General features: G+C 40.4%; 1 protein-coding gene across 2 annotated transcripts in view; it reads right to left on the bottom strand.

Annotated features, from left to right (window-relative positions):
* Positions 1-13,363, bottom strand: part of ROCK1 (Rho associated coiled-coil containing protein kinase 1) — a 123,372-nt gene extending 110,009 nt beyond the window's left edge. For both annotated transcript variants that reach the window (XM_055559428.1, XM_055559429.1), the window contains exon 1: positions 13,118-13,363. In XM_055559428.1, coding sequence (XP_055415403.1) covers positions 13,118-13,210 — 93 coding nt within the window. In that variant the 5' untranslated portion in view covers positions 13,211-13,363. The remainder of the gene's footprint in view (positions 1-13,117) is intronic.
* Between the last annotated feature and the right edge of the window lie 2,059 nt (positions 13,364-15,422).

Here is a 15,422-nt window from a genome sequence, read left to right as displayed (position 1 = left end):
AACAATTCATTTAATTATATTAAATATTTACATAACTTCTTCATGCTCTTCTACTCAAAAAGATGAGAAAAGCTATGGGGCAGTGGGTTGAGTTGGGTAATGCCAAAAGACAGCTAACAACCTAGAATGGCAGGATTAACTCCTACAGGCAAAAGGCTTTGGGGCCAGACCAGAGGAGCACAGGACACGAGGGCAAAAGGGACCGAGGGGCAGCCATTTACTCTCACAACTGTTCGTGAGGTTTCAAACCCCTGCTTTATAGATGATCACATTTAAAGTTTACAACCACCCTCTGAAATAAATTATCGTTTAACTCTATTTCACAGACTGAGGAAATGGCTGTTGAAGAGAGTTCAATCAATCCAAGACCAAAGAAGAAAAAGAAAAAGGGAGAAGACGATGTTAGAGTCTGCCTTCCCGCACTGTTCTTTTCCCAGGAACTGCCTCCCCAATCACAGTCCTCATGTGATCCTTATCATAGGGGTGAGCACCTGACCCAAGCTGAATCGATGCATCTTTTGCTTCAGAACGCTGGGTTTGAGACCCCAAGATTTACAGTCAGTAGTTGAAGTTGTTAAATATAAAGCCAGTGCTCTGGGCAAACATATCCCCCACAAGTGACTAACATTAGTTTACTGTCAGAAAGAATGACAACACAAAGCAAGAAGAGAATAAACGCTTGCCTGCATTTGAGGCCCAAGCTTCAAATCTTACTGAAGTTCAACTGAACCTTTACTTTAAATGAGACCAGGTTCCCTGACTCTAGAAAAATTTTTTTTTGCCTAGGAAAACTGAAGTTGAGAGCTATCATGTATAACTGACAAGAGTCCTAACTAATTCATTCAGAAGGGGGGGGCACCAAATAACTATTTACAACAAATATTAATTGAACAGTAACACTTAAGACCTTAAGACAGACTCACTCAAGATAGTTTTGATCAAGTATTAAACTACCTGAGACAGATTACAAGTATTTATAGAAATTCAAAAGGGAAAATAGCAATGTAACACAGTTGTGACTTATGTTAGACTACAAAGATGAGAAAACTGGCAAAGACCACATTGAGAAGAACTCAAGATGACATTGAGAAGAACTCAAAAGGAGAGAAAGAGAAGGCCTAGGAGGAAAGAGCAGGCTCATGCTGGAGACGGAGACAAAATCCACCTGGAACATACAGTCTGTTTTGGAGAATAGTAGGAATTAAGACTAAGTATATACATAAGCTAAGACCATATGACCAAAAGCACTAAAGTTAAGAAAAAGAAAGGCATAGGTATGGACTATACTGGCAAATTTCGAGGACGTCCCACTAAACCCAAGAATATTGGTTGAAAATTTGGATTTAAGTAGGGCAGCAGTAACAGAAAGCAAAGAGCAGATTTGAGAAACATTTGAAATAAAGAATCTCCTACTCTTCTCCCAAGTTTCCAAGTACTAGTGTTTGTAACAGTGGATCCTTCATCAAATTTGTAACATAAAACTATAGCAAAGAAAGGAGTAACTATTATCAACACCTGGATGGACTTAGGGAACTTGCAAATAAATTATTTCACTTAATCCTCATGATTAAACCTATGAAGAAATATTATCATGATTCTCATTTTGCAGATTAAATATATTCAAGTTCAAAGAAGTGAGATAACTTGTCCAAGATCACTCAACTAAGTAAAAATTTGGTCTGTGGAGTGGGGCAGTAGATAATAATGCCAGTGGAACCGAAGTCCTTTTTTCCCGGACAAATTATGAAGACATAATGACGACAATGATGATAATGATAGCCAACATTTACTAAATACTGGGAACTAAGCAAACTCGTTACATGCACTAGCATTATCACATTTAATATTCCTAACAGCCCTATTAAGAGTCTATGATTAATATTATGTGAGGAGGATGTATGGATTTGAGTTTTAAGGAAGTTAAGACTTCTGCTGAAACTCACAAGGCTACTAAGTGGTTGATCTGGCTGGGATTAAAAATCACACAATCTGACTCCAAAGCACATGCTCTCAACCACTAGACAACACTGCCTCCATGACTAAGCATTACTAGAAATAAGCAGAGGAAATACAATTAGGGTGAGACAAGTAAATACTTTTAAGAATGGATGATAAAAATCAGAGAAACATTTTCTTTGTCCTATTGTTAAAGAACTATTACAATTTTAAAAATTAACAAAAAGGATAGAAGACAAATCTAAAACAATTTCTTAATAAGGTTGGGAATTTAAAGCAACTTGTATCTAACAACAATTTGGAGATGGTTTCAACTAGTGAATTTTGTATTATACTCCTAATGAAAAACAAGGGTCAGAGAGTAAATATCAGCTGTCTGAGGCCATACAAGTTTTTCAATTTACAGTGTCAACTAGAGTACAAATCAGGATTTCAGACCCCACCCCACTATCACCCACCAACCATTCAGCAATGAGTACTCCTAGCATCCAGGATGGAATGTCAGAATATCATTCCCCACTAACAGCTGACTTCCAAGTCTGGGGCAAAAAAGGTACAAGATGAGCCTGAGCATCTTATTACATCAAGAAACAAGGAAGTTCCTCAAAGATTATTAAGATCATAGACAAACAACACGGGAGTCAACATAAAGAGGCTTCCACTAGTCAAAGACAAGACAAACTGAGCACAGCAAAGATGACAAAAACTGACTAAAACACATCATCTATCTATATATATATATATATACACATTTTTAATGGTTTACACAATAATGCAAAAAAAAAAAAGAGAGAGAGAGATAAATAAATAAGCATTGGGTCTATCTTATTTGCTGACCTTTATGAACAGGGGCTTCCCTGGTAGCTCAGATGGTAAAGAATCTGCCTGCAATGGAGGAGACCTGAGTTCAATTCCTGGGTCAGGAAGATCCACTCCAGTATTCTTACCTGAAGAATCCCATGGACAGAGGAGCCTGGTGGGCTACAGTCCATGGGGTCGCAAAGAGTTGGACACGACTGAGCGACTAACACTTTACTTTTTTATTGCCTGGAGCAATGGGTTCTTTTGTATACCAGCTTTTCAGGTAAAGGGAGCCCACAGTAGGAGACTATAGGGTGGGAGGGGATATATTTCCCTGGTTCTTTCTCTACTTAAAACCACGTCCCTAGCCAAAAAGCCCCCTCCATAAGGCTACCCTTCCCACCTGCTCTCTTCCTTTGTCCCTTCAGGCCTAGAGGTGGTAGTAGGTCTCTCTCCAGTGTTTCTTGTCCCAGGGTACTCCACTATTCCTACTGATTTCCTTAAATATTGTCTGTATGTTTGTAAATAGCCCCTTTCTTTAATTTCCCTTAAATACCCAATTTGTGTCATGTCTAGCACACTAAACCTCTAAAATACTCTGAAAAGTGGCAAATAAAGAGAAAGACTATAAGAATCTTAAAAAACAAAAAAAAGTTGACATACGTGTATCTGACTCATACTTTGCTGTACACCTGGAACTAACACAACATTATAAATCAACTACAGTCCAATAAAAATTAAAAAAGAAAGAAAGAAAGAAAAAGGCTGAAGCATTCGTCCTGTACTTTATGAACTCTATATCATGATAAGCAAACAGCCCTACAGACGATGAGTAAAAATTCTTAAATGCTTATGTTCTCTTAACAGAAGAATTAGTTAATAAATGTGAAAGGAATGATATAATTAGAAAACCATTATTTTGCTCTCCCTAATGAATAACTACTTCAGCTAAAAATTATAAATGGATGGAACCATTAGCTGAAAGGACACTAAAGGATTTTACAAAGCAAGTTATTACAGGCTGTCACCACCTGAACACACTGATAAACCTTAGCATTCTAAAGGGTGGGTCAGCCAGATATACTATGTGCCTCTTGATGTGATGCAAAAGAGAATACAATCTATGAAACACTACTGACTAAAAGGTGAAATAATTAAATCAAGCTTTTAGATCTAACTATCAACTTACGGGAAATATGTATGATATAGAAGCAAGTTAAATGACATGACAAGAAAACAAACAAAAAAATTCAGAATGTGAAATATTGCACGGTACCAATGACCTAGTTCTTTCAACAAGACAATGTGGGTGGTAGATAGAGGGGATGGGGTGGGGGTGGGGCGCGGGGAATGCTCTACATTAAAAAGAGATTTGTTAATAAAAGACCTAGGAAACAAATGTAACACATAGAATCTGTCCAGATCTAGATTCTAACAAAACAACTGCAAAATAGACATTGTTTTAGACAACCAGAGAAATCTGAATATAAACTGGGAATTAATGGTACCAACGTGCTTTTCATTTTGTTAAGACTCGATAATGGCCACTGTGTTAATGTAAGAAAAAAAAATTTAAGAGATGTTTATTCAAGTATGTAAGGGTGAAATGACAATGTCTGGAATTTGCTTTACAATGTTTTGGCAACAAAAAAGGGTATTTGATGAAGCAAGTGTGACAAAATTTTGAAAATTGCAGAATCTGGGTAGTGGGGGTTCACTATGCTATTTTCCCCACTTCTGTGAATGTTTGAAATTTTTCATTTATAAAATTACCAAACAAAACAAAAATTCATGTTCCTTCCCTACAACCATTGTTTCCAAACTAGAGACTGTCTAAGAGTCCATGTCCCATGCAGAATCCTAGGACTCACCCCAAAGAATTCTGATTTTGTTTGTCTGGGCACAGGCCCAGGTTCCATTTTTAACAAGTCCTCAAGGGAATCCAGTACAAAATCTACAGGCTCGTATCTGAAAATTATATATTCAGACTACTTCACCAAAAATCTTTAAGCATACCCCACCCTAAAGAAAAGGCATGATCGTATCTCTTAACCTCCCCTTCAAGGCTTACCCTACTCATATCTGCTCATAACTTATCCTTTTCCTGGGACTGTAAGTTCTATGAAGGCAGGGCCCTCTGTTTTTACTCACCATGGTGTCCCCAGTGCCTAACAGAATACCTCGCACACAGTACACATCAAATAAACATTTGCTGAATAAATGAATTCATTACTCATTAATCAATGAATAACAGCAAAGAGAAAAAAGAAGAGTTAACTGCAGTTCACTATTTCAAAATTAGTTCCAGGGAACAACCTGAGATAGTTTCAATTTCTTGCCAAAAGTCAGTATAGGAGGTATGGTATAAAGACTATAAATAAGAGTCTGGGAATAGCAATAAACTAAAATTAAATAATAAATAAGCATAGAAAAAAAGAGGGGGACATGGGTTAGCCTACACTTTAAAATACAAGTACAAGACAAACCTCAAACCTAAGACTTCAAACTTTGGACATTAATTTAAACACCAAACCTACTACTAATAGTTTAGAATTGTTTAGAAACTAAAATGAAAATGTGTACTCTTAAATTTCACAATCCCAAATGGGGGGTGGGGTGGGCATAAAGAGATAAGAGAAGTAAACTAGCACATGTACATATTTTAATGGAAATAAATAAGTAACTCAATTATTGCGTTCTCGGTTTCAAAAAGCACAATTACTGCTTTCTCTGTTCAAACAGCACAATCCCCTAAAATAATGACACAAGTCACAAATGCAAAAAAGAATAACTGCCAAACATAACAAAAATTATTTTAGGGTGATCTTCTGAGGCTATGTAGAACTAGCTGCAAAAATAGCACTTACCAAAGATGGTCCCTATTCTTATATTTCTACCCCCATATCACTTAACTTTAAATTTTTCCTTTTTAATAATAAATTAATAACACAACATTTTAAGTTTTTAAGGAATTATAATAAACACTTATAAAATTTTACAGATGCAATGGACACATAGCCCAACTCTTCACTGGGGAAATTGAAACCCAGGTAATAAAAAAAGATTTACTTAGTTATACAGCGAGTTAATAGCAAAACAAGGATAGGTCAATGCTCTCAATTTCCAGTCCAGTGTACTTCTCACTATACCATGCTAACAGGATCTATTTCTGAAAAATGTTTTCATTGTGAAATAGTAGTATCTATTCACCTTCTTGTACACACATGTGTGGGGTATTCATCAGCTATGTTCTGGACTTAAACTAAATGGATGTCTCTTAGTAGGGATAGTAATGGGAAAGGGGAGCTACCAGACCATCTTTAGCAACAGAACTCTGTATGTAGTCTTCTCTGATACGTAGGCCTTTCTGTCATATGTCATAAAGAATCTCTAGTTATTACTACATAACAACATCAAAACTTGTAATTGTGAAATAAAACTGTAGAGTTATACAAAATCTAATCAAAATTTGGATATTCACTCTTTTGTTCATTATAAAATATATGTGGTTCCTTCTTCCGGATTAAAAACATTTCTGACTCAAAAAATTAATGAATGGCCCAATTCATGTCTCAGCTGTTACTCTGAGCCACCTCTCTGTACACCCACAGGGTTCTTGTAGTACAAAGCCTGTTTAACAGAATAGCGAAAGTGTAAGATATGCAGAAAGAGAGTAAGAAAACTACATCTCTACAAACCAGCTGCCAATGTTATAAATCATGACTAAATGAATAAACAGTCTTCAAAAGCCCCTCCTCATCTGTACTAAATCTCATCTAAATGTCTCCATTTTTCAGTAACAATTGGCTTGGACACTTCAAATAAAGTACAGCTGGATTACGAATTTATGAGAATGGTTTGAAGTGCCAGATAAATTACTCTGCCCTTAGAGAACATAATAAATATCAACTTCCAGCCTAAGCACAGTAACTAGCATGTAACAGGAATACTGTACATATGACAAAAAAATAATAGTTACCAATTAACAAACGCTAAACTGTGGAAACAGAGAAGGCGATGGCACCCCACTCCAGTACTCTTTCCTGGAAAATCCCATGGACAGAGGAGCCTGGCAGGCTGCAGTCCATGGGGTTGCGAAGAGTCGGACACCACTGACACCACTGAGCGACTTCACTTTCACTTTTCACTTTCATGCATTGGAGAAGGAAATGGCAACCCATTCTCCAGGCAAGTGTGTTCTTGCCTGGACAATCCCAGGGATGGGGGAGCCTGGTGGGCTGCCATCTATGGGGTCGCACAGAGTCGGACACGACTGAAGCGACTTAGCAGCAGCAGCAGCAGCAGCAAACTGTGGAAAATTCTGAAAGAGATGGTAATACCAGACCACCTGACCTGCCTCTTGAGAAACCTATATTCAGGTCACGAAGCAACAGTTAGAACTCGACATGGAACAACAGACTTGTTCCAAATAGGAAAAGGAATACATCAAGGCTGTACATTGTCACCCTGCTTATTTAACTTCTATGCAGAGTACATCATGAGAAACGCTGGGCTGGAAGAAGTATAAGCTGGAATCAAGATTTCCGGGAGAAATATCAATAACCTCAGATATGCAGATGACACCACCCTTATGGCAGAAAGTGAAGAGGAACTAAAAAGCCTCTTGATGAAAGTGAAACAGGAGAGTGAAAAAGTTGGCTTAAAGCTCAGTGTTCAGAAAACAAAGATCATGGCATCTGGTCCCATCACTTCATGGAAAATAGATGAGGAAACAGTGGCAGACTTTATTTTGGGGAGCTCCAAAATCACTGCAGTTGCTAATTGCAGCCATGAAATTAAAAGACACTTACTCCTTGGAAGGAAAGTTATGACCAACCTAGATAGCATATTCAAAAGCAGAGACATTACTTTGCCAGCAAAGGTCCGTCTAGTCAAGGCTATGGTTTTTCATGTGGTCATTATGGATGTGAGAGTTGGACTGTGAAGAAAGCTGAGCAACAAAGAATTGATGCTTTTGAACTGTGGTGTTGGAGACGACTCTTGAGAGTCCCTTGGACTGCAAGGAGATCCAAACCAGTCCATCCTAAAGGAGATCAGTCCTGGACGTTTTTTGGAAGGACTGATGCTAAAGCTGAAACTCCAATACTTTGGCCACCTCATGCAAAGAGTTGACTCACTGGAAAAGACCTTGATGCTGGGAGGGATTGGGGGCAGGAGGAGAAGGGGACGACAGAGGATGAGATGGCTGGATGGCATCACTGACTCGATGGACATGAGTCTGAGTGAACTCCGGGAGTTGGTGATGGACAGGGAGGCCCGGCATGCTGCAATTCATGGGGTCGCAAAGAGTCGGACAAGAGTCAGTTCATGAGTGACTGAACTGAACAAATGCTAACTAAATGCCACATGTTGTGATAATAGGTTTGTCTATATTATTTAATCCTTCTGAAAATCTAGTACTATTATCCCCCCACTTTCCTGAAGATGAAATAAGCTCTGAGAGGTTAAAATAATTTACCAACAATCATCTGGTAAGTACTATGGCAGAGCCTACATCTGAATCCAGGTTTAGAACCTACAGAAAGATATGCTGAATGAAAGAAGTAATTTTTTTTAATCTTGCAACATACTATCAAAACATTCTGACCAAAACTAATTGGATATGCAACAGATATTGGTAACACTCATTAACTCATAAATTATGAACAATGGCAAGCATATAGCTTTAAGGCCCAAAGATTCAATGACCTCAAAGTCTTTTCATTCCACCAACAGTCATACAAACCCAAATGTGATCAATTCAACTGGCAGGACACATAGAGGGATTATACAGCAATAATCTAGAATCTGGAAAGCTAGCCACACTCTTTTGAAATAATCCAACATGTGACCTAGGATTGTCAAAGTTAAAAGTACACAACAAAAGTCCCAATTGAGTGACAGGCATACTAGCAGTGTTAACAGGTAAGTTACATGGGACAAAGCTTATTTTTGGAATATTAGTAATTTGAGTAATAACATGACATTCACGTAGAGATGCCAAATAGGCAGTCAGGTATTTAGGATTCAAAAACAGCAAAAAGACTGAAAAATGAAGACCAGGATATTATGAGTAAGGAGATGGTACCAGTCAAAGATGTAAAAATGGATGAATTCTTCAAGAGAGGAGAAGAGAAAGATAAGTATTATGGCACCCAAGATTGAGGATGAGAGAAAAAGAAGTCAGCAATGATAAAATAGGAAATCAGTAGGTCAAGAAAGCCCAGAAAGAGAGACTTTAAAGAGGAAAAACTCAAAAACAAAAACTTGAAACGTTTGCCTTCTACATTCTGAAAAACTGACTAATGGAAGATGGTAGTGACACATACAAAGCGAACAGCAGTCTTGGAACTTAGTATGTATGCACTGTTCAACTATCATTGGTTCCCTTCCCTTCATGCCACCAACTCATTGCTACACCTCCACTGACTAAACAAAACTAGGGGGGAGAAGGTCAAAAACTTAAAAAAAAAAAAAAAATAAAGCTACAGTCGGATAGCTATATTTTCAATAAATGTATCTTGAAGAAAAATATATATACCTAACCTTCCCACTCACCAGGCTTTGTTTTTCCTTTTTAATTTACAAATTATAGACATTTTTCCCCTCTGGAAAAATTAACATTAATTAAACTCCATCCCTTACTGTTTTCAGAGGTATTCAACAACTTGAGAAATTGCTAACAAGCCTTAGATAAAATAATTCTAAAGTTTAAAAACAAGTTGGGAAAAAGAAAACAGTTCTTGGATAATCATAAACTATTACATGGACAGTAAGAGAACCATTAGGACACTGGAAAGAATCTGACTGACAGAAAACCAAATTACTGAGCAATCTGGATGCTCTGATTAACAAGGGAATGGGTACCATATTACCTTAGTATCTGCAGACTCTACTAGCATTTGCAACATGAAAAATGTGCTTATCTAGTTCTTAAACTATGTGTTCAAGATAAGGTTGAAGAAATCATTCAACAGCGCTTCTCCCAGTTACATTATCGTATAATCACTAACACTCAACAAAAAAAGCTGTTTTCATGGTGGGTGAGATGGTTTAAAAGACCCTTTGCCAGCAACTTCTTCTGAAAGCAAAACTTTCATTTCTGAAGAAGGGATCTAGTCAAGGAAACATAATTTGACAACTTTTTTTTCCTGAGATTATAAAAAATATATCAGAACTTCAGTGTTCACATGGCACATAATACATAATGTGTATACATAATATAAACATAATACATACTGCTGCTGCTGCTAAGTCACTTCAGTCGTGTCCGACTCTGTGCGACCTCATAGACCGCAGCCCACTAGGCTCCTCTGTCCCTGGGATTCTCCAGGCAAGAATACTGGAGTGGGTTGCCATTTCCTTCTCCAATGCATGAAAGTGAAAAGTGAAAGTGAAGTCGCTCAGCCGTGCTGGACTCTTAGCGACCCCATGGACTGCAGCCTACCAGGCTCCTCCGTCTATGGGATTTTGCAGGCAAAAGTACTGGAGTGGGGTGCCATTGCCTTTTCTGATACTACTCAATAGGTACCAGCTAAATAAAGCAACAAAAGCCAAAAAATAAATAAAGTCAATCAATTTTAAAAGGGTATTGTTAGTACAATACATCAGATGTCCAAAGTCCGAACAGGAAAGAGTGAAAACAGACTCATTGAAAAAGATGAGGCCGCCTGGTAGGTCATTCCAAATGGTTCAATGAATGGAAGAATGAATCCTTGATAAGAAACATAAAATAGAAAATTCATGCTAGATGCTACAAATCTGGAGAAAGGATTTTGCCTCCAAAGAAAAATTCAATCTTAACCAAGTTCAGATTAATATAATAAAATTTTAACAGCTAACAGTAAATAATTATGGAACTAAACAGAAAGAAGAGGGTGGAGGAATAAGTTGACTATGGTTCTTTAAGGTCGTGGGCTCTAAGATACTTGGGGGTCCTAACTCTGAGAGGCCCTGCCTGCCCACTTTGCCTCTTTGCTCTTTCACCCTTTCATCATTACATCAGTTTCAACTTGCATCTCTATCAGATGACTTCCAAATGTTATCTTTAACTATGAGCTCAGTTTCACATCTCCAATAGTATACAGATCGTGTCTTTGTGGTCGTCCCACTACCCCCTCAAACACAACAAACCTAAAACTCATCCGCTGCCAGTTCTTCCCGAGTGATTTCCAAACCTGACTTGTTTCACCTATGTTTTCATCAGTCTCCCTATAACCCAGGCTTACAGTCATCTAATTTTTTAGTTGTCCCTTCTCCCCAACTCTGCCAGTCAAATTCCATCAATTCTTCCCCATCCAAATGACCCAACTTGGAGCTTCAATCATTTCTGGGCTATGTTCAATCTCACCCCATTTCTAGTCTCTCTCCACACAACCCATCCTGCACACGGCTACCACATTCACCTTCTTCATTCATCCTGGCATAATCATATTTACAAATACTTAATAGCCACAACATTCTGAAAAACATCTAAACGCCTTAGCCTAGCAATCAAATCCTCCAGCTCTAACCCCAATCTATCCTTCTAGCTTTCTCTTCCCCTAAATGTGTGCCAGCCAGTCATGTTTCCACCCTCAATTCATGTTATCTTCCACTCCCTCTGAGTACCTTCTACCCAAATCCTATCCATCCAGCATCCAACATACTCCAACTCTATCAACTCAAAAGTTCTTCCTTTCAATATCCAATTACCTATTCCAGTCATTTGAAACTTACTACATATTTTCTCAATCTGTGTTTTGCTTTATTTTTGTATATATGTATGAGATTAGGATTTTCAAGAAAAGAGTTCATGACTTACATTTCCCAGTATCCTCCACATTTCAATAAATTTATGAGGTTCCCACCGAATGAAACTATGACAAGAGGCTAGAAGACCACTAAACAAAACAACCCCTACTAAACATTCCCTGTAACACTGCTCCATGGAATAAGGAGATCAAAAAACAGGCAAAATCAAAGATATACAAAAACTTGAGAAGTATTAAGAAGAATGAGACTTCTTAAAAATTCTGGAGATCCTTCCTAGAAAGATATGTTCTAATTCCTTCTCCTATTTAATAAAATGTTTTCCATTGTATTAAGCATCAACCCTCCTTTTTGTTTTTCAATATAAAGAGCATCCATAATGTGGGTGAGACATTTCAAATATACAACCCACAACTCTTATTTCAGTCAAAGATGCTCCGAGTCATTTAGAAAGCTTTGGAAAGAAACTCTCTTGTAGAACCATACATTTAAAAAATATATATATATACACACACAGCTATTTTGAGTAACTGAAATGTATATTAATTTCATACATTAAAAAAAAAATTTCATACATTAACTTACATTTTCCTGATTCAAGATAAGATGTTAAAATGGTTATTATTTCTCTGAATAGCATCATTTAGTTCACCTAACTTTACTCCCAAATACTGTGTACATCTAACATTAATTCCCTGACAAGATTGTAAATTACTACCTAGGTACATATTCCTTGCAATTTTAAAGATAAAGCGGTTTTGTTTGGACAAAAACAGAATAATTATATAACTTCTAGTTGTTTGATAAAGGAAATACTTGCTTACGAATAGACTGCAGCTAACAGTATTAGGGGAAATTGACAAAATTTTAAAACTCCAATTATCTATAGATAATTGTGCATGCTATCAAACACTGAAGAATTTTTTAGTGTTTTGGCCTTTCATATCATAAAAACTTTTTTAGAATGCTACAAAATCTATCATGTTAAGCACAACACCAAAAAAGGCAGTTATGATAAAATATCTGTGCAGTACTTTTGTAATCAACAGTACTGTAAAAGACGTTAATATGGTGATGATCTATCATTAGCTCGGGTTTTTACACTTAACAGTCCAGCAAAAAGTTCCTCTGACTCAAATCACCTATGACACTTTGGCTCAAAAATCACTTCCTCAAAATCGATTCTCCATTGTCACAAGTCTAAAAATTAAACCCTTAAGGAGCTAAGCAGATGGAAATGGAAAGCAGTCTTTTCCAACCTCACTGTCAAACCGATCGGAAAGTTCATAACTAAGCTCGCGGTACAACAAGCTACATACGTAGTAGCAACTTTGACGTGGTAACTTTTTACATGACGCCTGCAACAGAGTTTTATAAGTATCTCTTGTGTGATGATGAACTGAGTCAGAGCTAAAGTTCAGGGAATTCAGAGCCAGCCCAGTGATACACCGGGCCAGGGCAGGAGATTCCTCAAGGAAAACGCCAGGTTCTGGTGTTTTCTAAGATGATGTACACCTGAAACTTTCTTTCGCAGATAACCAGACTGAGAACAAGAGGAAGGAAATAAATACAGAGACTCAGACAAGCACAAGAGAACAGGGCTACTCACCAGCAGACAATCTGAATTCACTTCCGATTTGGGATCCCGCAGCAGGTTGTCGATTTTTTCAAACCGAGTCTCAAAACTGTCGCCAGTCGACATGTTGCTACCGCTGTGACAATACCCTCGTACCAGCACCGGCAGCGGAAAGCGATTTCAACCAACTTCCTCCGGCGGTGGGTTCGCGGCCGCGGAGCGGAGAAGCCGGAACCCCAGGGTCACCAGGTGCGCCCGGTGCCCCCTCCTCCCCCTCACTGAGGGGATCTCCGCGCTCCGGACCCCGGGCCGGGGGCGACGGCGACCCACAGCCGCTCGGACGCCCAAAGTCGCATCCCACCTGGCAGCTCCTCACGACGGCCGACTGCGCCGTCGCTCCGGCGGAGGGCTGCAGCCTAGCGGGCCCCGGCAGCCTTCGCCATGGAGGGTTCCCGGTGCCGAGACGGGCAGGAGGGGGGAGAGAGGGAGAGAAGCAGGGTGGAGACTCCTCCGGGCAGCAGGGGAGGGAGAAGAGGAAAGGCGAATGCGAAGGGCGGGCGCGGAGCTGTGCCAGCTGCCGCCGCCGCCGCTCGGGCCCCGGGCCGGGCCCGCTCCGCTCTGAGGCGCTAGAGGCGGTCTAGCCCCGCATCCCCGGCTCCACTCGGCCCGGCCCGACGCCCCGATCCGCCTCGGCCAGGAGCTGGTCCCCCACGGGACAGCCTCACTCTCCCATTTTGTCCCGGCGCTGCTGGGGCTGCTGCCGCGGTGTCCGGCGGGGTAGGGCGAGGTCGGAGCCCTGTGGAGGCTCGGGGGAGGACGGGCTGGCGAGCGGGCGGCGAGGATAGACGAGAGTCGAGTCCCGGCGGCTGCGGCTGGGGGAAGCTTCTGAGAGGCGCTGCGGCCCCGGCTGGGGAAAGGGCGAGTCGCGCGGCGAATGCTCGGGTGGAGGGGGGTGGGGCGAGGGGGGCCGTGAGGGACTAATATGTCCGCCTTCCTGTTCAAACAAACGGAGACCGCCGGCGCGCACTGCGCATGCGGGGCGCGGACGTTCGGAAGGGGAACCGGGCCGGCGCCGCGCGCGCGCGCGCGCACTGGGCGCCTCCGCAGGGCCGGGCTGGGCTTGGGGGCGCGGAAGGCGGGGCGCACCCGGGGCTTAGCGGGCGGGCAGGCTGGCAGCCGGGACTGGTGGACTGGGTGCGGCGGGTGGCACCGCCCTCGCCCCGGCAGGCTCTGAGGAGCCACGCAGGGCTCGGGAAGCGGCGTGGGATCCACACGGGGAGGAGCTCTCGCCGCCTTCGCTCGCGTCTTGGCCGTTGCCCCAGCTCTGCTTCCTCTGGGCTGCAGCGGTAGGGAGAGTTGTGGCAAGAAAGGATGCTTGCTATTGTTATTTTAGAGATACTTTTTTTTCTTTTTTTAAAGGCCTCTTCGCCGACAGGAACCAACATTTTAGCACCAGCGGAGGCTGGTCTTCAGTAGTGCTTCAGCGTCAGCCCTCCGTGAACCCCATGTCGTTTTAACCCGTCTTTGCTTCATGGGAAAATTACGAAGCAGTGTAGTACATACATAACCCTCCAAACTCAGCGTGTGTGTCAGGGGAGCTTTAAACTATGGACTCCGGAAAATACAGTCAGTAGAAGTCAAGCTTAGTTTAGTTTTAAAAAAAAGGAAAATAATCTCATAGGAAAAAAATAAATATTTTTTAAGTTATTCGTACTAGTTCCCTTACACCATTAAGCCTCCCACTGTAGTTTTCTTCTTGATTGTAATTCTGCCATTTCGATTTAAAAACATTCAGTGAAACTTAAAATTGTGAGTTTACTAGACTGAAGTAGGACATGAAAATAATGGGCCTTTCCTCCTAATTCAATTGCTTCATTGACTGTTGTGGGAGAGGGTGAGACGCCTTACCTAACCTACTGATAAGGTACTTTCAGCAGGAAATCCACCTTAATTCATTTCCAATCAATCTTCAGTTTGACTCATAGGTCAAATAAAGGACTGCTAAAAATCGAAAATGTGGATGTTTTATCCTCCACTGGAAAAGGTTGCAGACGAACCAATTGTCTTTCTATATAAAAAGCTCCATACAGCATCTGAACTGCAGCATACCAACTTTCTGCTGTGTGTCAGAGCTTAGGAAAATGTACTATTGTTTGAAAAATGGCATTCTGTTTGCATTGTGTTAGATGCAAGAAATATTGAACTATAAATCCACAGTATCAATGAAGATAAAAGTCAGTCCTCACAAAAAGACAAACAATTTAACAAATTTCAGGTATTTCATTAAATGCTTTCACAGTGACTTTTCTTGGCTCCAGTATTTTAAGCCAGTCATGTG

Source organism: Bubalus kerabau, chromosome 21 (assembly GCF_029407905.1).
Source record: "Bubalus kerabau isolate K-KA32 ecotype Philippines breed swamp buffalo chromosome 21, PCC_UOA_SB_1v2, whole genome shotgun sequence".
Lineage (NCBI taxonomy): Eukaryota > Metazoa > Chordata > Mammalia > Artiodactyla > Bovidae > Bubalus > Bubalus kerabau.
Note: the sequence above shows the minus strand (reverse complement) of the source record. Positions and strands in the feature narration are given on the sequence as shown.